The 23,524-nt window shown below is 50.8% G+C and overlaps 1 protein-coding gene and 1 long non-coding RNA gene across 2 annotated transcripts in view; one reads left to right on the top strand and one right to left on the bottom strand.

The window, feature by feature from the left end:
• CFAP46 (cilia and flagella associated protein 46) overlaps positions 1 to 22,036 on the bottom strand; it is a 70,601-nt gene extending 48,565 nt beyond the window's left edge. Inside the window, exons 1-22 of the mRNA XM_076069230.1 lie at positions 21,548 to 22,036; positions 19,530 to 19,622; positions 17,630 to 17,748; positions 17,015 to 17,146; positions 16,447 to 16,511; positions 15,628 to 15,792; positions 15,309 to 15,432; positions 14,873 to 14,967; positions 13,436 to 14,227; positions 12,279 to 12,378; positions 11,014 to 11,100; positions 9,558 to 9,784; positions 8,589 to 8,817; positions 6,731 to 6,845; positions 6,020 to 6,128; positions 4,197 to 4,318; positions 3,614 to 3,837; positions 3,022 to 3,161; positions 2,488 to 2,700; positions 1,734 to 1,938; positions 1,307 to 1,432; positions 833 to 928 (exon numbers count right to left, since the gene is read on the bottom strand). Coding sequence (XP_075925345.1) covers positions 833 to 928; positions 1,307 to 1,432; positions 1,734 to 1,938; positions 2,488 to 2,700; positions 3,022 to 3,161; positions 3,614 to 3,837; positions 4,197 to 4,318; positions 6,020 to 6,128; positions 6,731 to 6,845; positions 8,589 to 8,817; positions 9,558 to 9,784; positions 11,014 to 11,100; positions 12,279 to 12,378; positions 13,436 to 14,227; positions 14,873 to 14,967; positions 15,309 to 15,432; positions 15,628 to 15,792; positions 16,447 to 16,511; positions 17,015 to 17,146; positions 17,630 to 17,748; positions 19,530 to 19,578 — 3,534 coding nt within the window. The 5' untranslated portion in view covers positions 19,579 to 19,622; positions 21,548 to 22,036. The remainder of the gene's footprint in view (positions 1 to 832; positions 929 to 1,306; positions 1,433 to 1,733; positions 1,939 to 2,487; positions 2,701 to 3,021; positions 3,162 to 3,613; positions 3,838 to 4,196; positions 4,319 to 6,019; positions 6,129 to 6,730; positions 6,846 to 8,588; positions 8,818 to 9,557; positions 9,785 to 11,013; positions 11,101 to 12,278; positions 12,379 to 13,435; positions 14,228 to 14,872; positions 14,968 to 15,308; positions 15,433 to 15,627; positions 15,793 to 16,446; positions 16,512 to 17,014; positions 17,147 to 17,629; positions 17,749 to 19,529; positions 19,623 to 21,547) is intronic.
• On the top strand, positions 1,847 to 7,775 carry LOC142927698 (uncharacterized). The gene is made up of 2 exons (XR_012944626.1): positions 1,847 to 1,947; positions 2,520 to 7,775. It is a non-coding gene; the product is annotated as an uncharacterized LOC142927698 (long non-coding RNA).
• Positions 22,037 to 23,524: the final 1,488 nt, after the last annotated feature.

The raw sequence follows: 23,524 nt of genomic DNA, 5'->3' as shown, positions 1-23,524 counted from the left end.
TAATTGTTAACAGAAAGCAGTCACTTCCGAATGTTTGTTTATCGTGCATTAGGCTAGGCCTAGACTTCTATCATTGTTGGCTGAGACCATTAGCAATCGAAGTGTAATCGTGTTAAATAAAGTACATACAGTAAATAACTCATGAAATAAAGTTAAAATTAAGAAAACTAGCAATAGAAATATGGGGGGGAAAGATAGTTCTAAGCATAGATAACAACAATTACGTAATGCTACAAAAAGAAAGGAATTACATAACACTACAAAAAAATCCATTTACCTTAAACCTTTCCAGTCATTATTGCAATGCAATTAATGGTGATATTCCAGTGAAAGTTACGAGACGATGTGGCGGGTACAGTATACACATGGTAACAATGTAACAGTGTGACTGAGAGTGCAGAGCGGCTACACACCACCGCCTTGGGGAAGATGCCTTACGCCTCGCTGCGCGGTATTCATCCGTGACCTCACCATGCTGCATGACTTGTGCTTACGTAATTAACGCAAATTTTCCGCATTTTTTTTTAGATTATTTATGGAAGCGTTATCCTTAAAGTTGGATTTCCGTAAGTCAGGTCTTCTGCAACCCAGGGACGTACTGTACTGGGCACTCGCTTAAATGCCTTTGCATCTCAAAAACCTTGCATTACATCTCATCTCAACAATTCGAAGGGCACCCCCAGTAGCAGCTGTCTCGGTGCTGCAGACGGTGACTCAGCACTGCACAGGCGATTGGCGTATCCTGCTTCTCTCTTCTGATGTTTGCGTTGTTGAAAAATATACATAAAATATGCAGATCCTGCAGGTGCAGAGAAGGCCATGACATTGTCACCTCAGTGAGGGAGGGGCAGGGTGGGGGGGCGAGTCCACACGGGCTGAGGCTGTGGGCCTCCACAGCAACCAGAACGCGCATCACTGCACTACCACCCTGCACACACATCAACACACATGCATTAATACAAAATCCAACAGGTGCTTGGCAAAAAAGTGGCGGTGACCTCATCACTAAAATATTGCCAGGCTATTTGTGCTTGATGTGAATTGTGACAGGTTTGCCGGCAGGAAATCACGGGATGGACCCAGGTGTTATGATTGAACTGAGATGACTGGCATATGCACCACCTGTGCTCCTCACTGTGCCAAGCTGTTGTGTTCTAGCCGCCTGGCTCTCCGCTCATTGTTGTGACGTTGCTCCTCCACCCTCTGTTGTTGTTGGAAGGCGACTGCCTCCAATTGCCCAGTAGCCTCAAAGTTCACATAGCCTGGCACTTCACAGTAGTGTCCTATGCGTGCGCGGACTGGCTACCTGTGTGGGAGGGAGCACAGGCGGCTGCTGAAGTCCCAGTTTGATTCTGGCCCAGGCTGACAGCAGTTGCCGAGAGGCCGAGCCCTCCGGAGACACACTCGTCATCTGCAGCCCAAACTCACACACCTGCACACATAGACAAAAATACTCCGTTTAGCCTAAACAGTTGGGGGAAGTACTGTTAGTGAGCAACTATGAAAGGTCGGTACGATCCACGAGGGGGTGACGATTTGAAGGGTAAGTTGACCTAAGGGAGACCCAGGGCTGATTACAATATACATCGCTGATGTTAGTTGTGACTGGGAGTTTAATCTGAGTTACTGGATTTGTACCGCATTGTGCTAACCACTACACCTCCACTCCATAAACACCCTGCCTTCAGAAGGCATACCAAAGTAGATCGGCACATTCACACCACTGATTATACCTCCAGGGCTTTCTTCAGCTGAATGCAGGCCTCAGGGCTGATTGCAGGGGCCCCTCCCTGTTGCTTGTTGCCCCCCTTCTGCTGCTTCCTGGTTGCTGCGGAGGACACGGGGGGCACGGGGGGCATCGGGGGTGCTGGGGGCAGCCAGGTGGAGCACATCCCTCGTGCCACAGCGGCACAGAGCAGCCCCAACAGCTCAGGGTCACTGAGTGAGGTGAGGGGTAAGTGGGCACGACACACAGGGAGGGGAGCAACATGTGGATGAGAAATGTATGAATACTTGGTGGCAGGAGTGGTATTGGAGTCAATAATGATGTTGGTGCTAACAGTGTTGACGATGGCGGTGGTCGTAGCGATGTTGTCTGCACCTGTGTGTCTCTGTATGTGGATCTGGGTATCTTTGTCTTTATGTATGTGTATCTGTGTGTGGAGAACGATAGTGTTGCGGTTAGCGCACTTTGCTACAAACCTGGCAACCTGAGTTTGATTCTCGTTCACAGCCAACATTAGTGGCAAATATATGAACTGGTCCTGGGCCTCCTCTAAGTCAACACAGTCTTGTATGAGTATCTGGTGAATTGTCCATCAGTGGAAAGACAAAGGTGGCCGAGCGTGGTGTCGGCCACCCACCACCTCGTTTGCCGTGCTGGCTTTCATACGCCCTCACTCACAGCACTTGCCCCAACAGATTGTTAAGGCTATAGTGGGAATTTTTGTCTTTGCATATATGTGTGTGTCTTTGTGCTGCCTGCACCTGTGTGTGCGCGTCTCTCTGAGCACGTTCAGGCCAGTGGTGAGCTTGTCCAGGACATCACACTCTCTCCCGGTCGCCACCAGCGGAGCCACGTGGTTCCAGAGCCGCACAACTGCTCCCATCACCACAGCAACGTCGCCCAGCTCTGCGCCCAACTCCGCCCCCCGCAGCAGGCAGCCAATCACGCGCTCTGACAGCTCATGCAGCCAGTCGCTGGGCAGCCAAGGCACACAACATGCATTTATTAATTCATCTCCTGTCTGTCTCTCATTCTCTGTCTCTCTGTCTCTCCGTGTTTCTGTCCCTCTATATCGCTTTGTTTCCCATTGTCTCTCTGTCCTTCGGTATCTCTCTTGTTTCCATGAGTCTCTCTGTCCTCAGTATCTCTCTGTCTCCCTGTGACTCTATGTTTCCCGGTTGCTTGACATGAGATGTCACGTATGGTACTTTGAGTTGCTACGGCATTAAAGCAAGCGCCATATGAATGCAATTATTATTATGAACATCGGTATGGTTGGCAATTGTGGCACTTACGTGTACGTCTTCCAGTCGGTCAGCTGGTCTGGTGGGAGGCCCTCGTGCCCTGGAGGGGGCCCTGGGACCACGTACTGGGCAGGTAGAGGAGGAACCTCATACAACCCCACTCCTTCTCTCCTCAGTAACTCAGCCATGGCCTGGGGAGACACAGGGCCATGTGCACCTTTATCCCTGCATTGACACACTTTAATTATTATGCTTGTTTACCCAGGCAAAACTCACTGAGTCTCAAAGCTTTTTTTATAGAGGGTCCTACAAAATGTTACAGAAGGGGGGCAATATTGCTATTATGTGTGATCCCTATTGAGTAATTTGCAAGACATTTTGCAGCATTAGGATGTTTGACCAATACCAGTTATACTGTGTAGTGTGTTTAGCGATGGGAGGAAACTAGAGAACTCTGAGAAGCAAGGGGAGACCATACAAACTCCATACAAAAAGATGCCCAAGTCAGGAATCGAACCCAGGGACTTCCTGCTATAAGGCACAAGCGTTACCACCATGCCACACGCACGCAGTCACACAAACATGTGCACACATCCACAAACGAGCACCTTATGACCTGAATGTTTCTGTGTCTGAGCCTCACCTCTGCACAGATGAAGTTGATGTTGGCTAGTGAGGTGAGCACCTCGCGATCGGACTGAGCGGATAGCACAGGCTGCTGCTGCCCCGACGCCACCTCCGCCACTTGCTGTTGCTGCTGGGGCTGAGGGTCTAAGCAGAGCTGTTGCTCCTGCTGCTGCGATTGTGGTGCTTGCTGCTGCTTGGACTGTGGTTGTGGTTTTGATTGGGGTCCATTGCTTTCTTCCTCTGTGCGTGAGTGCGCACACACATACAAATGCATGCACACACACGTGTATACACAAACCACACAAGTACACACAAGCATAAACACAAACCACACATGCACAGATGCATCCAATGAGAGAACAAACACATGAGCGAGTGAAGAGTGACTGAAGGAGTGAATGAATGGCTGAATGAGTAAGTAAATGAGTGAATTATTAGGGAGCACATGGACAAGTGAATGACTAAGCCAATGAACGAGTGAATGAGTGACTGAACGAAAAAGTAAATGAATACATGAGAGATGCAAAAACTGAATTAGTGGATTAATGAGTGAGTGAAATTGACTAAGGAATAAATGAGTGAATGAATGAATGAGTCACCAGGCAGCTGGGCACGCCACCGCCCGTCGTCATAGAGGAGGCAGAAGCGCGTGGCAACGCGGCTCACGTCCCACACGTTGTGACGCACACACAGCGCGGCCAGCTCTGCCCACAGGTGAACACTACATACAGGGACATGCACAGAGACACACGCACAGACTTACAAAGATCCACCGTATAACCTGTACAGACTTTTGGAGCAAGTGCTGTGAGGGAGCACCTATGAAGGGCGGAACGGCACACGAGGGGGTGGATGGCCAGCACCACGCGCGGCCGCCTTTTGTCTCCGTAGTGGCGATGTTTACACACCTCACCAGGTACTCATTTGAGGCTGAGTCAACCTAGAGGAGGCCCAGGACTGGTTCAGATATTTGCCACTGTTTTTTGGTCGTGAGCGAGAATCTAACTTGGCTCACCTGGTTCATAGCTTAGTGTGCTGACCACTGCTACCGCTGACACACACGGAGATACACACTCAAAAAGACATACACACAGAGAGATACACAGAGATACAGAGACACACATAGTGATGCAGAAGCACATACACAGGTACAGAGAGAGATACACACGCAGATATACAGAGACACTCAGATACAAATGCATGCAGAGAGATACTGGAGGACTATTGCCCACTTGCAAGCCAGTGGTTGAGTCACCTTGTGCAACACAGGAACAGCTGCCACCGAAGGTGCCCTAAAAATGGTTGCGATGAGCTGTGAGGTAACACGCTTTGAGATGCTAAGGCATGCAAAGATATATTGTATTCACGTTGTACCATTCAATTTAAGATATGATACTGCACTCATAATGTAACAAGATGTCTTGATTTTTTTTCTTACCTCGTGGCAGAGGTTCACGGTTCGAATCCAGCAGCTGCCCTGGATAATACTGTGGGTGCATTAACCGCAAAAATACGTGCCGATTGCTTCACAGAGGACGTTCAAGAACCCATGACGTCAAGAGTAGGCCATTGTGTACTGGTGTTATAGTCCAAATTTGCCAAATTAGAAAATTTTACTTGGCAGGACCCTCCTGAAAAAGTCACAAGGCTCAGCAAGGCTTCCAGTATAAACAGATGTCATAATAATAATACATGATACCCTCTGCCATATGTATGTTTAACTTCTTTCGCACCATACGTAGCCAACCATGCTAATCGGAGGTGCGGGACACTAATCGGATGAACAGGCTTCTGTCAGTCCACTGCTGGATGAAGCCCCTTTCCCCCTCACCACACTCTATGGGTCATGGGAATTGATTGACCATACATCACCAGACTGGTCACTGAAGGGTTGATAAATTGGGGGCCAATGATGGGTTCAGACATCACTCGCTGCTGATGACAGCCATTGTCGGGATTTGAACTCAGGTCTCTGGGTGCTTAGGGCTGCACGCACTGCCGTTAATGTATAGCTGCGGGGGAAGTCCACCATTATTTATCACGTGCCTCTCCTCCGTTTGGGGAACTCCACCGGAATGTGTTCGATCCCCTACGTCCTCGAAAGCACGGCAGGATTGGGTAACCTCCAAGATCTGCCCTGACAGTATCCCACCATCCGGCTGAAGGTCTTCTCTTCCCCTTGGTTGCCAGACTTGTGGACACCATTCCAATGCCTGTGTCGGGAACTGGCCCTCCCTTGTCCTGCCTCGTTGTAGCTACGACACTTCCCTGCCATGTTCTTTTGCCAAAAGCCAAGTTGCTTACCCTATTCTCCTCCATCCTGCTCTTATTTTCGAGCTGTTTAGTTAGCACAGCTAACCCCTTCCCCCCCCCCCCCCCCGAATTCATATCTCTATGTTTCTGTGTCTTTGTGTCCTCTCACCGGTCCCTCTCACGATCAGAGCCGATGGTGAGCAAGTGACTCGCTGCCCTGATAGATGCCTGAGCATGCAGGCGTGCCCGCTCAGCCAACGGTCCATCACTGCACTCCGCTGCATACAAAGACAAAGATCCCCCATATAGCCTTTGGGGCAAGTGTTGTGAACGAACACCTGTGAAGGCCAGCACGAGAGGGTAGTGTGACCAGCACCATGCATGTGCGCCTCTGTCTTCTCAATGCTGATATTTAGGCACAAGAGGTACTGTACTCATTTAAGGCTAAGTCGACCTCGGAGAGGCCCAGGACCAGTTCAAATATTTGTCACCGGGTCGGTGGTTTCATAGCGAAGTGCATTAACCATTACTCTGCCAATCCACCCACACAAAGACAAAGACGCCCCGTATAGCCTTTAATAGCCTGTTGGGGTAAGTGCTGTTAGCGAGCACCTATGAAGGCCGGAACGGTACAGGAGGGGGTAGGTGGCCAGCACCACGCCCGACCATCTTTGTCCCCCCAGTGGCGATGTTTGCACACCGCACCAGGTCTGCCTTTGAGGCTGAGTCGATCTAGGGAAGGTCCAGGACCAGTTCAGATAATCGTCACTGGTGTTGGCCGTGTGCAGGAATCGAACACGGGTCGCTGGGTTCGTAGCGCAGCGCACTAACCGCTACACTACCGCTCCCCACACACACTCACACACATACACACACGTACCTCTGTGAGGATTCTCGGCCTCCAGCACTTGCATGAAAGTGTCAGGAGCCAGAGCCCTCCCTGCCTTGATGAGCAGAGCACGAGCGCCGCTGGGCAGGGCAGTAATCCCCGCCATCTGCACGTCACACACAGCATAGCACCGCCCATAGCCTCACATCTGCTCTCATCTTCCCATTCTTTGTGGCCCATTGACTTTTGATCATTCTTGTTATATGTATACATGTATGTTGAACGTCTTTCGCACAGTACGTAGTCAACTGCACTAATCAGAGGTGCGTGCAAAGGACAAAAAATAAACACAAAAAGCAGTTCTAAAGCAATGAGTAAAAAATATGGAACACTGGTGGTGGCATGGCCCAATGGTAAAAATGCATTCGCCGCCTTTATTAAAGAGGGTTCGTGGTTCGAATTTGGCAGGCCGCCCTGGTTATTACCGCGGGTGTATTAACCGCAAAATACTACCCACCGTCTGCTTCACAGTGGACTTCAGAGATCCCATGATGTAATCCGAAATGAGGAGGGTATTGTGTGCCGGTGTTATGGTCCAAATTTGACAAATTCAAAAATTACCAATTGCAAATTGAATTACACTTATCAATAATCATCCCCTAACTTAAAAAAAAAACTTGGTGGGACCCTCCTAAAAGAGATTTGAAAGATTCATGGTCAATAAACCCCCATGATAGCATGTCGTGGGGAGGCTTTTATTTATAAGTGTATTAGTAAAGAGCTGCAAATTATAAATCTATATATATAAGGGAAATTTGCAAATGTGTCTGTTCGAAATGTTTAGCATACTTCCCGACATGCAACAAACTTGAAATTTGGCATGTGGGTAGTTTCCAGACTGTACACCATGCAAAAATTATAAAAATAGACTTTTGTGTTTATTTTGGGGGGAGGGAGGGGCGCAATAATGGATATATTTGGTACGGCAAGTGAGCTGTGACGTCACATCTGTGATGTCACCCGCATGCGGAAGCGTCACGCATGCTGTCACTTACCCCCCCCCAACCCTCCGCGAGTAAAGTGCCATACAAATGTGTTGCAGGTCTAAGGTGTTCTTCGCGCAGCATTGGTATATTATTTGAGTCGTTTACTGCTGTACGCACCCTGAAAGTTGTGTGTCTGCAGCAAGCGCGTGTATGTGTACCTATGGATGCGCGCGCGTGTGTGTGTGTGGGGGGAGCAGTAGTGTAGTGGTTAGCGCGCTGCGCTACGAACCCGGCGACCCGAGTTTCATTCCTGCTCACGGCCACCACCTGTGATGATTATTTGAACCGGTCCTGGGCCTCCCCTAGGTCGACTCAACCTCAAACGAGTAACTGGTGTGGTGTGTGAACATCGCCACTGGGGAGACAAAGGCGGCCGGGTGTGGATAATCCAAGTCCCGGGCGAAGCCGGGTAGTAAAGCGAGTATTATAGAAACAGGACCCAGCCAGGTGGCTCAGCAGTTGAGTGAGCGGCTCACAATTAGAAGGTTGTGAGTTCAAATCTTGGTTGTGGGGGGGGGGGACTCAATTACTCATCCCTCAGGGGTTGATAAAAGAAGTACCATATTGTTGGGGAAGCCAACGGTGGTTGTCCTATGGATATACTCGATCCTGCCATAGGAATGTGGACTTTCTGCCACTGGCTGTAAGCAGAAGATGAGCACTAGCTCAGTACTCATTTGAGCAGGAAACCAGTTTGACTTTTGACTTGTATGCCACGTGTTTGCTTTGTGCGTTGTGTGCTGTGCATGTTCGCTGTTGTACAATGTGCATTGCTGTAAGTTGCAATAGATTGTGTGAGGCCCACTCACTCTAACACACACTCTCTCTCACACTAACTCCCTCTATCACACTCCCACACACACCTGGTAGATTATAGTGGCCGCCTCCTCAATGGAGGAAGATGGGAGGGAGTTTGTCGCACAGCGGTGGCGCTGCAGGGCAGCACGGGCACGGTCTCTGTGGCCGGCGCTCGGAGCCAGACGTTCCGCCTCCAGCAGGTGGCGCTCTGCGGAGCCAGAGCCACGCACTACTTGGTCCTGCTCCATCTCTGCCAGCGTCCAGTGTAGCTGCCAGCGCAGGTCGTGCAGGGGGCTGACAAAGACAAAGATCCCCCACATAGACTTTAACAGGCTGTTGGGCAAGTGCTGTTCGTGAGCATCTATATGAAGCCCAGCAAAGCACACGACGGGATGGTGTGGATTGCACTATGCCCGGCCCCCTTTGTCTCACCAGGTAGTCATTTAAGGCTGAGCTGGCAGAGGGGACGCCCAGGACCGGTTCAGATATTCGTCATTGAATGTTGGCCTTGAGCAGCAATTGAACTCGGGTGGCGATGGTTCGTAGCCCAATGTGTTAACCGCTCTGCCACCACTCCCCATATGCAAAGACAAAAGATCCCCCGCATAACCTTAACATACTTTTGGGGCAAATGCTATTAGCGAGTACCTATGAAGGCTGGCATGGTACACAAGGGGGTTGGTGGCCAGGACCATGCCCAACTGCCTTTGTCTTCCCAGTAGTGATGTGTCCACACCACATCAGGTGATCATTTGAGGCTGAGTTAACTTCAGGGAAAACGAGGACCAGTTCAGATGTTGGTCACCAATGTTGGCTCGCACTAGCATTGCCAGATTGCAATTGAACTCGGGTTGTTGGGTTTGTAGGTGCAGTTCGCTAACCAGTGCACCACCCCTCCCCACATAAGTGCACCTCCGATTAGCACGATTGGCTATGTATGGTGCGAAATAAATTAAATATACATACATAAGCACCTACATGCATTCACATGGCAAGTGAAATCTCCGCAGCGTACAGTGGGCTCGGCTCCGCACCTTTGGGCCTCCTGCAGGCGCCGCGCGGCAATAACAAGGGCCCCGCACACACGAGAGGGCATGCTGGGGAGGCCAAGCAGCGGCACAGAGAGGTTCCAAAGCGCTGCGCTCAGCTCCTGCGTCACCCGGGCAGCATCGGAGGAGGAGACGGCAGCCCCCCGGGCACAGCGCCCCTCCACGCCACTCTGCAGCATGGCTTGCAGGCGCTGCACGGCCGCCAAGCGCACCTGCAGGGAGAGAGAGATTCATTCATCACGCATAGTCAGTGAAGGACCTTTGCGCCAAACGTCTAACCTCTTGCGACAGCATTCGAATGAACTGCTCTTGCTGCCATACACCGGCGCCTCGAGTAATTTGTTTGATCCACGTATAACGGGGGTGACCACGGGCTCAGCGCCATTCCTTTGAGGGTGGCAGTCCACTTCGAACGAGAGATAGAGGGCAGTGAGATGGCTCAGCGGTGGCATGTTCGTTCGCCACTTGATGCAGATGGTCGTGACTTGAGCCCGATGCCCACCCTAGTCCGTTCCCAGGGGTGTATTAACCATACAATAATATGCACCACCCGCTTTACATGGGACGTTATAGATCCCCTGATGTTATTTCAAACGGGTAGGCCATTGTGTGCCCGTGCCAATGTTAATGTTGCCAAAATGGAAAAATTATCTGCACACTACTCTCTTTAGTTTCCTTCTATCTTCTTGAATAGATGATGGAGCCGAATGAGATGTTTCCACCTGTTCCTATTAGATTCATGGCTTCCTTTATTGCCATTTTTGTTCAAACCCACAAAATTACTCAATTGGAATTACACAGAGCAATCACCCCCCCCACCTTTACCCCCTCCCCCTACATTTTCCCCCTCCCCCCCCCTTAATGGCAGACGAATTCTAGATCCGGTCAGGTGCTCAGTCACCTTGTGCCCACAGGGACAGCTGCCGAGCATCGTCATCATCATAATGCAGAAACAAAGTCAGTGTAATGTTGTATATGAGCACAGTAAGCTATGACTTTAACAGTGACAGGGAGTAAATTTAGGTTCAGCAACACACAATGAAGTGCACTGCAGTTAGAAAAGATCTGAGCCTTATCCAGACCACCATCTCAACAGAACTGAATATATAGTTAACTAGAAGAGGTGAAAATATAACAATTCCGACAGGCAGCAGTGAAACAAAGGCACAACTGTAAATCGATTTCATCCTCATTAGAGCTCATCAGTGCAGTACATTCAACGGTTTCACAGTGGTTAATGCACTGCACCATGAGCATGACCGTCTTCCTGAGTTTGATTCCTGACCACAGCTAAGATTAACAGCAAGTTGTATCTAGCTCACATGGCGTGGGGAGACCTTCATCCAGCAGTGGGTTGACAAAGGGCTGTAAATTATCATTAAAACTATTATGTATATGTGGAGTGTGGTGGTCGACGTTGTGTGCAAGCGAGAGGAAGCACCTGCACTGAACGGTGGCTCAGGTCATCTCCCAGCGCGGACACGGAGAGCTGTGCTCGCAGACACTCCACACGCAGCAGCACAGTACCCTACACACATAAGATACAAATAGTTAATACAGGCACGACACCACATTTCCAAATATTCCCCGTAAATCCTTTAACAAACTGTTGGGGCAAGTGCTGTTAGAGAGCACCTACTTTGGCCGGAATGGTACATTAGGGGGTGGGTGGCCAGCACCACGCCCAATCGCCTTAGTCTCCCTAGTGGCGATGTTTCCACACTGCACGGGATACTAATTTGAGGCTGCGTCCACCTAGGGGAGGCCCAGAATCAGTTCAGATAATCGTCACTGGTGTTGGCCGTGAGCGGAAATCGAACTCAGGGGGCCGGGTTTGTAGTGCAGCGTGCTAACCACTACACTACCACTCCCCAAACAGCCCAACACACACAAGGCACACATAGTTAACACAAGCAAAACGCAGCATACACAATACCACAAATATTTGCTGTTTACCATGCTATACACGGCGGGTGACGTGGGGCCTAGCGGTAGCGTGTTCGCTGCTTCCTTTCAGAGGTTCGCAGTTCAAGTCCGGCGGCAGCCCCGATTCACGCTACGGGTGTACGTAACCATGTCAGTAAGCTCCCTCCGCTTTGCAGTGGACCTTAAAGATCCCTTGATGTCATTTGCTAGGGTAGGCCATTGTGTGCCGGCGTCAAGGTTCAAAGGTGAAAAATTACTCCAAAGTATTGTAATATTGATACACACCACAGTATTAATTAGGGCGGCCAACTGGATTCGAACCAAGAAACTCTACAACAACCAGGGAACGCGATATCGCTCGGCAATGTCACCACCCCAAGTGGTTTACACATATATGACGCCATACCCATAACACAACAACACATGCATCAACTCTAATCGACACAACACAAACACAATACGATATACACACTACTAGAAACAACACCAACATTCCATAACAACTTACGCATGCCCTCAATGACAACACTCATAACACCTTACACGAACATTAATAAACAACACATGACATACACAAGACATTTGTGAGTGGTGTGCAGGATGTGTGCGTGTAGTGTGCTGGTTGTCTGAGTGAATGAGTGGTGTGTGTACGTGTGCATAATGTGTGTTGTGCGTAGTGTGTGCGTGGTGTGGTGGCTATGTGTGCGGTATGAGTGAGTGGTATGTTGTGTGGTCTCTGTCGTGTGTGTGTGTAGTGAGTGCTGTGCAGCCTGAGCTTACAGCTGGCCTGCACGCCTCAATAGCCATTAGGCACTGGGAAGCCAGAGGCAGCTGCTGTTGATCCAGGCAGAGCTGGGCCAGCTCCAGCAGCAACGACAGGCTGCACACAAACACAGACATTCAAACAAAGATCTCACATACCTATATAGTTTTTAACATACAGTTGGGGCAAGTGCTGTTCACGGGCACACGAGGTGGTGGGTGGGCAGCACCACGCAGAGCCGCCTTTGTCTCTAAAGTAGTGATCTTTACACACCACGCACTGATTTAAGACTGAGTTAACCTAGGGGAGGCCCAGGATCTCATTCAGATATTCATCACTGATGTTGGTCATAAGAAGGGAATCTAACTGGAGTCAGCGGGTTCGCAGCGCAATGTGTTAACCACTATACTACCACTCCCCGCATATACTCACAGACATACACGCATACAGCTGGAGCTGGGAATCGAACCCAAGTCACCAGGTTGATAGCATAGTGCGCTATACACCGTGCCACCACTTTCCACAAAGTAATGTTTACACCCCGAATTGTTACCGTTCATCCAATTGCAGGGATGCAGGGTCGTGAGGGGGCATCAATGATTACTTGCCTCACAGTAACATTCAGGGTCATCGAATGAGGAAAGATGAAGACAAACTTACAACGAAAAATGTGATTGGATTGATTTCAGGACAGAACTCATTGATCAATGACCGACTGTTTCGTCTCATCCATACTGCATTCAACCACAACACTGCAGGTCACAACAACACACCCACTCACTTAACGACTCATTCACCCACCCACCAACTCACTCACCAAACTGCAGGTTACAACACTTCTCTCTCTGCTCTCGTCTCTTTACCCCAAGCTCGTATAATGACCTTACTGTAAAAGTGTTCACTCTAATCTATAACTTCGAGATTGCTGTTTATTGCTGGTCACTTGACATAGTGGGCCTTTGGGCCTGTGGTCAGCAGCTGTGTATAAAAACAATCTTATAAGAAGTCGTAAGCCTTAACTAAAGCCGACACAGCACAGCAGAGGACCAGAGAGGAAGTTTTAACGGAATAAACCAAGACAGGGAGTGATATTTCTTGAGCAGGAAGTAGATCGGCAGAACTAAAATATCTCTCAAACACCAAAAAACATGACCAACGAAATCGCAATTCTCACTTGTCATAGGAGAGGTCCTCTGGAGGGAGTGGCATCTTCTCAGGTACTTCCAGCACGAGCATAGACGCATCACGTGGTGAATCTGCTGCATCTGTCCGCTGATCCTCTTCCTTCGCACGTCTGTCTGAAACTTTCCCATGACACTGTTCTACAATTTTTTCACTTCCATTCTCCGCGGACCTGCTGGCCCGACTGCCTGCCGGCCTGCATGCAGCGGGAATAATTTTCACCTCCTCCTGCCCTTCTTCCTCCTCCACACCTGAGCCCCAGTTGTCGCTGGAGGGCCATGCGGGCGAGAAGTCAGGCAGCTGCACGGAGTTGAGCACGGCTGTGTGCTTGGTTGCGCGGGCGCGTGAGGGTGTGTGTGCCAGCACGGGTCCTGTGGTGGATGCTGCCGCCTCCTTGAACTCGAACCGCTGTGCCCCGGCTAGCCTCTTAAGCTCCCGTTTTGTGCCTGGCGACTCCTGTCCGCCCACAGCCTCGTCGTTGCCAGCCACGCCGCCGCTGTCGCTGCCACCGCGACTGGTAATGCCCCTGTGTGTGGGCATGGTGCTGTCCTCCAGGGTCGTCGCGAGGCTGCTGGGACAGCTGGCGCTTGGCGTGGACGCGTCTGGCTCCGGGGAGCAGTCGGGCTGCGTCGGGCTGTCGTTGTGAGAGCGGGTAGCGAGGGCAGTTGGCACGACAAGCCCCGAGTGATGGGAGGGTGGTGCCGAGTCGCAGGACGCGAGCAGCTTGAGGATCTGCTTGAGCTGAGCGGTGATGTCGGCTGGGCTCTCACCAGATTCCAGTTGCCTGGAGGGAAACCAAATCAATGTAATAATGATAATAACCGAGTATATTTGGTATTTGCGGCATTCATATAGCACAAGGCTATTGCGGAGGAAGGTGCTATGTTTTATAGACACAGTAGAGGGCCATATTGTGACGTGTAATTCCAATTATAAACTTGCAGTGTCATATTTTTACGGAGTAAATTTAAATGGTGACACTAGCTCACTATGGCCTACTTGTTTCGAATTACATCACAAGATCTTAACATCCACCGTGCGTGAAGAAGACAAAACACAATATTCCAATCGTTAATGCAAAGCGAAGTATTAACCTGGGCAGCTAGTTGGATTATAAAAGTTAACTTATGCAACGAGCGACGGACGCGCTACCCCTGGGCCATGTTACACGTGCGGAAAAAACTGTACCAACAAGACAGAAGACAATGACAAACAATACAAATGAGGCAGCGATAACGAGACAGACACCAATACATTTTTTTAATCGAACAGCAACTTCCACATTATAATAAACCATAGACTCTCAGGGGGAGACGAGAGAGAGGAGTGGATCATGGCAGGCCTAAAGTGGCCCGGTCTGCACTGGTCCACGCTGCTGAGAGGTGTGTGCGGAGGATGAGTGGATGAGATGGCAGGGTGAGTTACGCACGCCTTCATGCGCTGCATTTGGACCAGTGCCTTGAGGAGTGGAGAGGAGGCGGCTTCCTTCGCAGCCTTGGCCGAGTCGAGCAGCCTATGTCTCACCTGCGCAGATACACACGCACAAAGATACCCCGTAATAGCCCAATAGACTGTTGGGGTAAGTGCTGTTAGCGAGCACCTATTATGGACGGAATGGTATATGAGGGGGGTGAGTGGCCAGCACCTTGTCCAACCGCCTTTTTCTCCCTAGTGGGGATGTTTACACACTGCACTAAGTACTAATTTGAGGCTGAGTCGACCTAGGGATGAGGCCCAGAATCAGTTCAGATAATCATCACAGTGCAGTGCGCTAGCCACTGTACCACTGCTCCCCACAATGCATACACATAGATACACAAACACGTCCTGGCCCGGCATGCACTGTATGTGTGTGTGTGTGGTACCTGCAGAGTCAGCACGTGTGGAAGTAAGTGGGGCGCACGTGTGCGTGTATACTGGGCAGCACGGAGAGCGGCACTCGCAGCCTCCTTACTTCTCCCTGCATCCAGTAGAGACTCAACCAGGCAGCTGCAGTCCGTGCAAGAGATATGAAGTCCAGACTTAGGGCATATGCATGTGTGCTCTGCGTGTGCATGTGTGAAGTGCTGTGTGTATGATGGGACAATGATGCCTGTGTGGGCAGTGATCTGTGTGTGTCTGGAATGGTGTGTGTGTGTTTGAGTGCTATGCGTGAGAGTGTGTGGCTGTGTCTAGGCAGCTCACATCATGAGCTCTGCCGTCCACACGGGGTCTGTGTCCTCCCAGTCTCCCAGAGCTGGTACCAGGGCGGCCAAAGCACCAGCGAGGTGACCGCGCAGCCCAGACACCCAGCAGGGCTGCGCTGAGCGCCACCACAGCACGCTGATGCGGTACAGCATAGGCACCAGTCTGCCACACACACACAGATGCCCCACGTAGGCTATGCAGGCTGTTGATGCAAAAGCTATTAGCGAACACCTATGAAGGCTGGCATGGCACACAAGGCAGTGGTGTGGCTAGGAATACATCCAGCCACTTCTCTCCCCAGGGCTGATGTTTATACACCATACCAGGTACTTAAGTAAGGCTGAGTCAACCTAGGGGAAGCCCATGACTGATTCAGATGGCAGTGATGTTGAACATGTATCGAACTTGAGTCGCTGGGTTCGTAGCGCAGTAGCTATGCTACCAGTCCACACAGCACACAGACATTTATTTTTATTACGCTTGTTTACACAGGAAAGCTGCAGTGAATCTCAAGCGTTTTTGTTCGGAGGGTCCTGCCAAGTATTGCAGTAGGGGGAAATGTTGCTGCTATGTAATCCCTAATGAGTGATTTGCAAAGTTACCTTTCAGCATTGTGATGTTTGGCCAATACCATTTCAATTATGGGTTATTTAGCTATGGGGCGAAACTGGACAAACCCCATTCAGAACAGAGGGAGAACACACAAACTCCATAGAGAAAGATGCCTGAGTTAGGAATCGAACCCATGCCCTTCATGCTCCACCCTGCCACCTTACAATATATATAAAATTTTAGCTACAGGATTCAGAGCCACACCTGGGGTCCTGCTTTGCCAAATGTGCAGCTTTGACGTAGTAGAGCATTGATTCATTCAGCTGCTCCTACACAGGGGGAAAAGAGCATACAGTACAGCACACACAGAATACATGCACAACATACACCAAAAATCATGCACACCATACACGCAGCATATGCACAGACAACATCCATAGATTAGAACATACAAAAGCATAGCACACACAGCATACAGAACCTACACACCAACATACAAATTACATACACAGCACACAGCCTACACATCGCACACATGACATACAAATTACATACATGATATATACAGCACAGCACACATACTTTAGCATGCGTGTGCATGTGGCCCTCCCCTATGTTGACTGAGCCTTTAACTAGTACCTGATATGGCATGTAAACATCAGCACTGGGGAGACAAAGGCGACCGGGCATGGTGCTGGTCTCCCACCCCCTTGTGCGCCATACTGGATTTAATAGGTACTTGCTAACAGCACTTGGCCCAACAGTATGTAAAGGCTATATAGGGGGGATCTTTGTCTTTGTCGGGGTGTAGGTGTATGTGTGTGTCACGCACAGGCCGGTCGGGGCTCAGCGCTCCGTTGAGCTGGGCTTGGCACAGCACGATGCGCACGAGCAGGGGGCCGAGGGCCGGCGCTGTCTGCAGGAACCGGCGCACGCACTCCTCACCCACACCCAGCAGCTCATTCTACACAAACACATACAGAGGCAGAGATGTACAGACAAAGAGAAAGATCCACCGAAAAGCCTCTACAGACTTTTGGAGTAAGTGCTGTTAACGAGCACCTATGAAGGCCGGCACAGCACACGAGGGAATGAAGTGGCTAGCTCCACGCCTGGCCGCCTTTGTCTCCCTCATGGTGATGTTGCACATCGCACCAGTTACTAATTGAGGCTAACAGCACTTGCCACAACAGCTAGTAGGCTACATGTGGGATCTTTGTTGTTGCTGTGTGTGATATTGGGTGTGGCACAGTAGGGGGCACAGGTGGTGCATCAGCCAGTCATCTCAGTCAGTCGACCCGTGGCACCTGGGTCTGCCCCGTGACCTCCTGCCAGTGGGCGTTCGACACTTCACGTGGCCTCAAGGTGCACATGGCCTGGCACAAGCGTCGTGGTGACGTCACCGCCACTTAGTGGCGAATGGCGGTTGTTGTTGTTGTGTGTGTACCTCTATTGCAAGCTCAGCACATATCACAAAGAGGTCTGGCGCCAGGCAGATTCCCTCTGTCTGGCCTTCCGTAGTGGCAGTGACCAGAATCTCATAGCCTTTCAGTAGAGTGCTTGAATCTGTACACACATACATAAACACACACCCCATTTAGCCTTTAACAAGCACCTATGAGGCCAACACAGCACACAGTCTCGTCATCATTGGCTTGATGTCTTCCCCTTGGTTGCCACTCCAATGCCTGTTATCAGTAACTTGCTGTCCTCCATTATGCATATTATACCATCCAGAGTAACCTCCTCTTCCTGATTACATCTACAACCATTTTTTACAGAAATAAATGAGGTGACAGTACGCCTCCTTCCCATATCTGTCCCTTCACATGATTCAGTGAGGCTTTCCTTTGTATAGAAACAAATTCTGTTTATCATCTTCTGCACGTAAACATAGTCTATCCTAGACTATGCTGACATATGCAAATCGACCTCTAATGCCACATAGAATTTTCAAAATGCAATAATTCCACCACGTGCTTGATGTTACAAACTATTCCACTCATCACATGGTTCTCACCCATTCTGTGTTAGTGCCCCAAACACCTGGAATTCGATTGCTTCAAAATGTCCTTACTCTCCCATCTCAATCACGATTCTGTGCTAAGCTGTTGATTCTTTATACAATTACTTGCAATTAACATATACCCTTGTCAGTTTAGATATAAATACGATAGTTAATGCTTCTAAATTAATTGTAATTGTACTATGATCGTTTAAAAAAATAATCTGCCCGAACTGACTTACGCTGCAGGGAAAATATTATTTAACATGCATTTATGTACGTGCAATATTTTCTATATCTCATGTGGCACAGTTGTTTTCTTCTCTGAATTTATTTGCTCTTAGGGGCCGTCCTTAAATGACGTCACGCGATTTTGGACGATTTTTGACCCCCCCCCCCCTTCGTCACAAAAAGTCAGACCCCCCTCAAATATGACGTCACAAAGCTCTGCCCCCCCCCCAAAAAAATATATAAAACATGCTTCAAAGTGCGTATTTAATGTGGCGCTGCACTCTGATGTTGTAGGAGAAAACATTTATTAAAAAGCCAATTTAATTAAGTAGAACGTGTTGTCTAATTTAAAGTTGCACATTTTGATGTGACGTCACATTTCACAACCTCCCCCCCTCCCCCTCGTCACACATCGTCACAAATGTATGACCCCCCCCCCCAGGTGCGTGACGTCATTTATGGACGGCCCCTTATTTGCTGTACTTCATATAATTTCTTTCGCTTTTTTCATATTGGTGAACTAGACCACTCTTGACTATCCTGGTCTCTTGAGTTCTCACCTGTTAAAACAAATAAACTTGTCTTAACTAGACGCCATCATTTGTGTCTGTCTTGGCATAAAGTACATGTTAATGTGCCATTTTGTTGAGCAACTGTGTGCTCTCTTAGTCTGGTCTGCGACTGTTTTGTTGTTTTTGCTTCCTTGGCCAAGCTTGATAAATAGTTAAATTGTTAAGTATTTAACTATTTATATTTACTGACTTGCTTAACATTCTCTCTATTTTGCAATACTATCGTTTGTTTGGTATTGTTTGCGTTGTAACTTGCTAACCTGCCAATGCTGGACATCTACGTAAAACTATCTTCTTAGTTATCTTAGTTAATCGGATTTCTCCTGCAGTCTAAATAAAGATTCTGATTCTGACACGGGATATCAGTGGCACGGCTCAGATTTGCCAGTTGAAAAGCAACCAACCCAATGCTTCCCGACGCGCGTCACACTGGCTGAGCACGGTCCCACCGCGGTTCAGATGTGCCAGTGGGAAAAGCCACATCTAAAAATGTCCCCTTTTCCCACCGGACTCTTCTGCGGCTGCTCTCTTTCGCTTGCCTCTGTCGCGCCGGGCAGCCTCCAATGCCTGACGGACGCGAGCCTCCATGTTGCCCGCAGCCCAAACGCAGGTGGGGGTGTCAGCGCCAGTGCCTAAGCGAGACAGGCAACAAGCTGTACACTCATACTGGTAGGAACCTCCTGGTTACACCACCAGCCCACAGGGGATTATTGTGTCCGTCCGTCCGTCGTGCATCCAAAAATGGGAGGGGTGGGGCTGGGTGGAGAGGGGAGGGTGGGGAGGGGTTTGGTGGGGAGGGTTTGGCTGGGTGGGGATGGTGGGGAGGGGCTGGGTGGGGAGGGGCTGGGTGGGGAGGGGAGGGTGGGGCTGAGTGGGGGGTGGGAGGGGTGGGGCTGGGTGGGGAGGGTTTGGCTGGGTGGGGAGGGTGGGGAGGGCTGGGTGGGGAGGGGCTGGGTGGGGAGGGTTTGGCTGGGTGGGGAGGGTGGGGAGGGGCTGGGTGGGGAGGGGCTGGGTGGGGAGGGTGGGGAGGGGCTGGGTGGGGAGGGTTTGGCTGAGTGGGGGGTGGGAGGGGTGGGGCTGGGTGGGGAGGGTGGGGAGGGGCTGGGTGGGGAGGGGCTGGGTGGGGAGGAGAGGGTGGGGCTGAGTGGGGGGTGGGAGGGGTGGGGCTGGGTGGGGAGGGTGGAGATGGGCTGGGTGGGGAGGGAGGGGTTGGGTGGGGAGGGGCTGGGTGGGGAGGGAGGGGTTGGGTGGGGAGGGTGGAGATGGGCCGGGTGGGGAGGGTGAGGAGGGGCTGGGTGGGGAGGGAGGGGTTGGGTGGGGAGGGGCTGGGTGGGGAGGGAGGGGTTGGGTGGGGAGGGTGAGGAGGGGCTGGGTGGGGAGGGAGGGGTTGGGTGGGGAGGGGCTGGGTGGGGAGGGTGGGGCTGGGTGGGGGGTGGGAGGGGTGGGGCTGGGTGGGGAGGGGCTGGTCACCCCGTGGTGCCCTTATAAAACTCAACGTTTAACCTACTCACGCCGGCTTGTGCCCGCCCTCACACTCGGGCATATTTGCGGAATACACCACGTGGTGCCGCCATTGACCCTGGCCATTGACCGAGCAACCAACGTTCCTACCAGCCCCCTCCGCAGGAATGTGTTCACGGAGCCTCCGATTTCTAAACTCGCAGCACTTGACAGCAGTGAGGAAACATAGTCGACAACGTCACTGATTAACTCCAATCACTTGCTCAGCGGTGGTCAGTTACCTCCTTATTCTTGGTTCTTTCGGTAAAGTCACGTAGAAGGGAAACAATAAAATAATAAAGATATAAAACAATAAAATTCTCACGACGTTTCGACTGCATCGCAAGCAACCATCATCAGGTGTGGTTTACCGAAAGAACCAAGAATATGAATCCCTGCAGTCACGAAAGCTTTAAATCAAAATTTAGTTACCTCCTTATCTATCACTCTTCTATCGCTACTACTGTACCATGGTTACCGTTCCTTTGAACTTCACTCATCGGTTTTTTGTTCACACAATTCTCATTCCCGCCATAGAAATGTGGAATTTTCGCCACTGTAAGCAGATGAGCACCACAGAATGCCTCAATGTTCATTCGAGCAGAGCATCACTTTGCCTCTGATTTATTGCAATTTTAATCGTGCTGATTGTTGCTGGCCGAATGGCGTTTACTACATTTTGAACCGTGAACAAAGGTGTGAGTTAAGTAATCGATAATTCGAGTGTTGTGTTAACTTAATTTAAAGAGGGGGTCACGTGACCACAGCACCAGTGCTATGAATGGCTATTGGCCGAAACGTCGCCTGTTATATATAAAATGTTATTTTTGACTTCTCAGGCCAATTTTATTGACCAATGCGTTGAATGCGTTTGTTAATTGTGCCTGTGCATCATTACGAACGCATCAGCAGCAGAGTCTCAAAGACGAATGGCTTAAATTGTAAACGAGCGCTTACAAGAGCCGATTCAACAAAACTTTCCTCATGCCGCTCTTCGGCTTAACGCCTGAAGCAGCACCAGCAGACCACCTCCTCCTTCCTCACCTGTGTCTCTCACCTGTGTGTGTGTCTCTCTCCTCTGTCTCTTCACTCTGTGTCTCTCTCCTCTGTCTCTTCAGTCTGTGTCTATCTCCTCTGTCTCTCCCTCGTGTCTCTCCCTCGTGTGTCTCTCTCCTCTGTCTCTTCAGTCTGTGTCTCTCTCCTCTGTCTCTCCCTCGTGTGTCTCTCTCGTGTGTCTCTCTCCTCTGTCTCTCCCTCGTGTGTGTCTCTCTCCTCTGTCTCTTCAGTCTGTGTCTCTCCCCCGTGTGTGTCTCTCTCCTCTGTCTCTCCCTCGTGTCTCTCTCCTCTGTCTCTCCCTCGTGTGTGTGTCTCCCCTCTGTCTCTCCCTCGTGTCTCTCTCCTCTGTCTCTCCCTCGTGTGTGTGTCTCCCCTCTGTCTCTCCCTCGTGTGTGTCTCTCTCCTGTCTCTCCTCCTCCTCCTCCGTGTCTCTCGCCGCGTGTCTATCTCCCACGCTCGGCGTTCATCGCCATGGCAACAACGGCCGTCGCGCGCCCCCGGCGACTGCGCGTGCGCGACCGCCGGGGGCGCTACGGGAAGCCCGCGGGGCCACGCCGCGTCCCCTGCGCGTAGGGAATCACCAGGTACCCTACGTGCAGGGTATCACCAGGTCCCTACGCGCAGGGTATCACCAGGTCCCTACGCGCAGGGTATCACCAGGTACCCTACGCGTAGGGTATCACCAGGTACCCTACGTGCAGGGTATCACCAGGTCCCTACGCGCAGGGTATCACCAGGTCCCTGCGCGCAGGGTATCACCAGGTACCCTACGCGTAGGGTATCACCAGGTACCCTACGTGCAGGGTATCACCAGGTCCCTACGCGCAGGGTATCACCAGGTACCCTACGCGTAGGGTATCACTAGGGTATCACTTAGGGTATCACCTAGGGTATCACTAGGTACCCTACGCGCAGGGTATCACCAGGTCCCTACGCGCAGGGTACCACCAGGTCCCTACGCGCAGGGTATCACCAGGTCCCTACGCGCGCAGGGTACCACTAGGTCCCTGCGCGCAGGGTATCACCAGGTCCCTACGCGCGCAGGGTACCACAAGGTCCCTGCGCGCAGGGTACCACCAGGTCCCTGCGCGTAGGGTACCACCAGGTCCCTACGCATAGGGTATCACCAGGTCCCTGCGCGCAGGGAGGCACCAGGTACCCTGCGCGTAGGGAGGCAGCACCAGGTACCCAGCGCATAGAGGACAGAGTTAAAAGGCACGCGTTGAGATAATTGGGCACAGGTGACCGGAAGGCACTGTAATCATGAGTCATAGTTTCATAGTTCCATTTATTTTGGTATAGCCCTGTGAGCCATTCGGCTCTTGAATCGGGTGCAACCGCAACAAACAAAAAAACACATGAACAAGAAAACATCTTAAAGTCAATCGAGGAGACACGTGTTGTAGTAGAGTAGTGGCGGGGGGGGGAGGCCCTGTCCGATAGGGACGGGGCCGAGCGAGTATACAAGGGGGAGCGAGGCACGCCGTCGGGGACGCTTGCCCGTGGATTCATCGTCGACCAGAGGTGGAAATCACCGGAGCTGACTGTTCGAGATCCTACTCGGTGGAAACCATCGGGGCTGACTGACCGAAACTATGTGCAATGACCGACATTAACAAGCCCAATGTGCTGCCAAACTGTATTTCAAAAAGCAGGCCAAGGTCAACTTTTGGTGTAAATAGGCCTCCTCCACGACGGTTGATTCGGGAGGCAGAGTTTCCAAAAGATTGGAGGAAAGATTTAAGCCAAGAAAAAATCGGGAAACGGAGTTGCAACACGGAGGCGACGTTAAGGAATCTTTGGGAGGAGGAAGGCGTGGATTTGTTGCGGTAAAAACAGTGAAGGAAAGTTCGAGGAGGATAAGAGGGGAGAGCACGAGGAGTGGGGACGTTCGAGGGAAGGGACGAGCTTCAAGATGAAGAACGAAGCCCGGGCCCAGTGTGTTGATGTCTAAAATAAAAAATGCTCCTAGCATACA

Source organism: Petromyzon marinus, chromosome 2 (assembly GCF_048934315.1).
Source record: "Petromyzon marinus isolate PM22_M1 ecotype Great Lakes invasive population chromosome 2, UKy_Petmar_22M1.pri1.0, whole genome shotgun sequence".
In the NCBI taxonomy this organism is placed as follows: domain Eukaryota; kingdom Metazoa; phylum Chordata; class Hyperoartia; order Petromyzontiformes; family Petromyzontidae; genus Petromyzon; species Petromyzon marinus.
The sequence above is the reverse complement of the archived record's forward strand: the minus strand, read 5'-3'. Positions and strand labels throughout refer to the sequence as shown.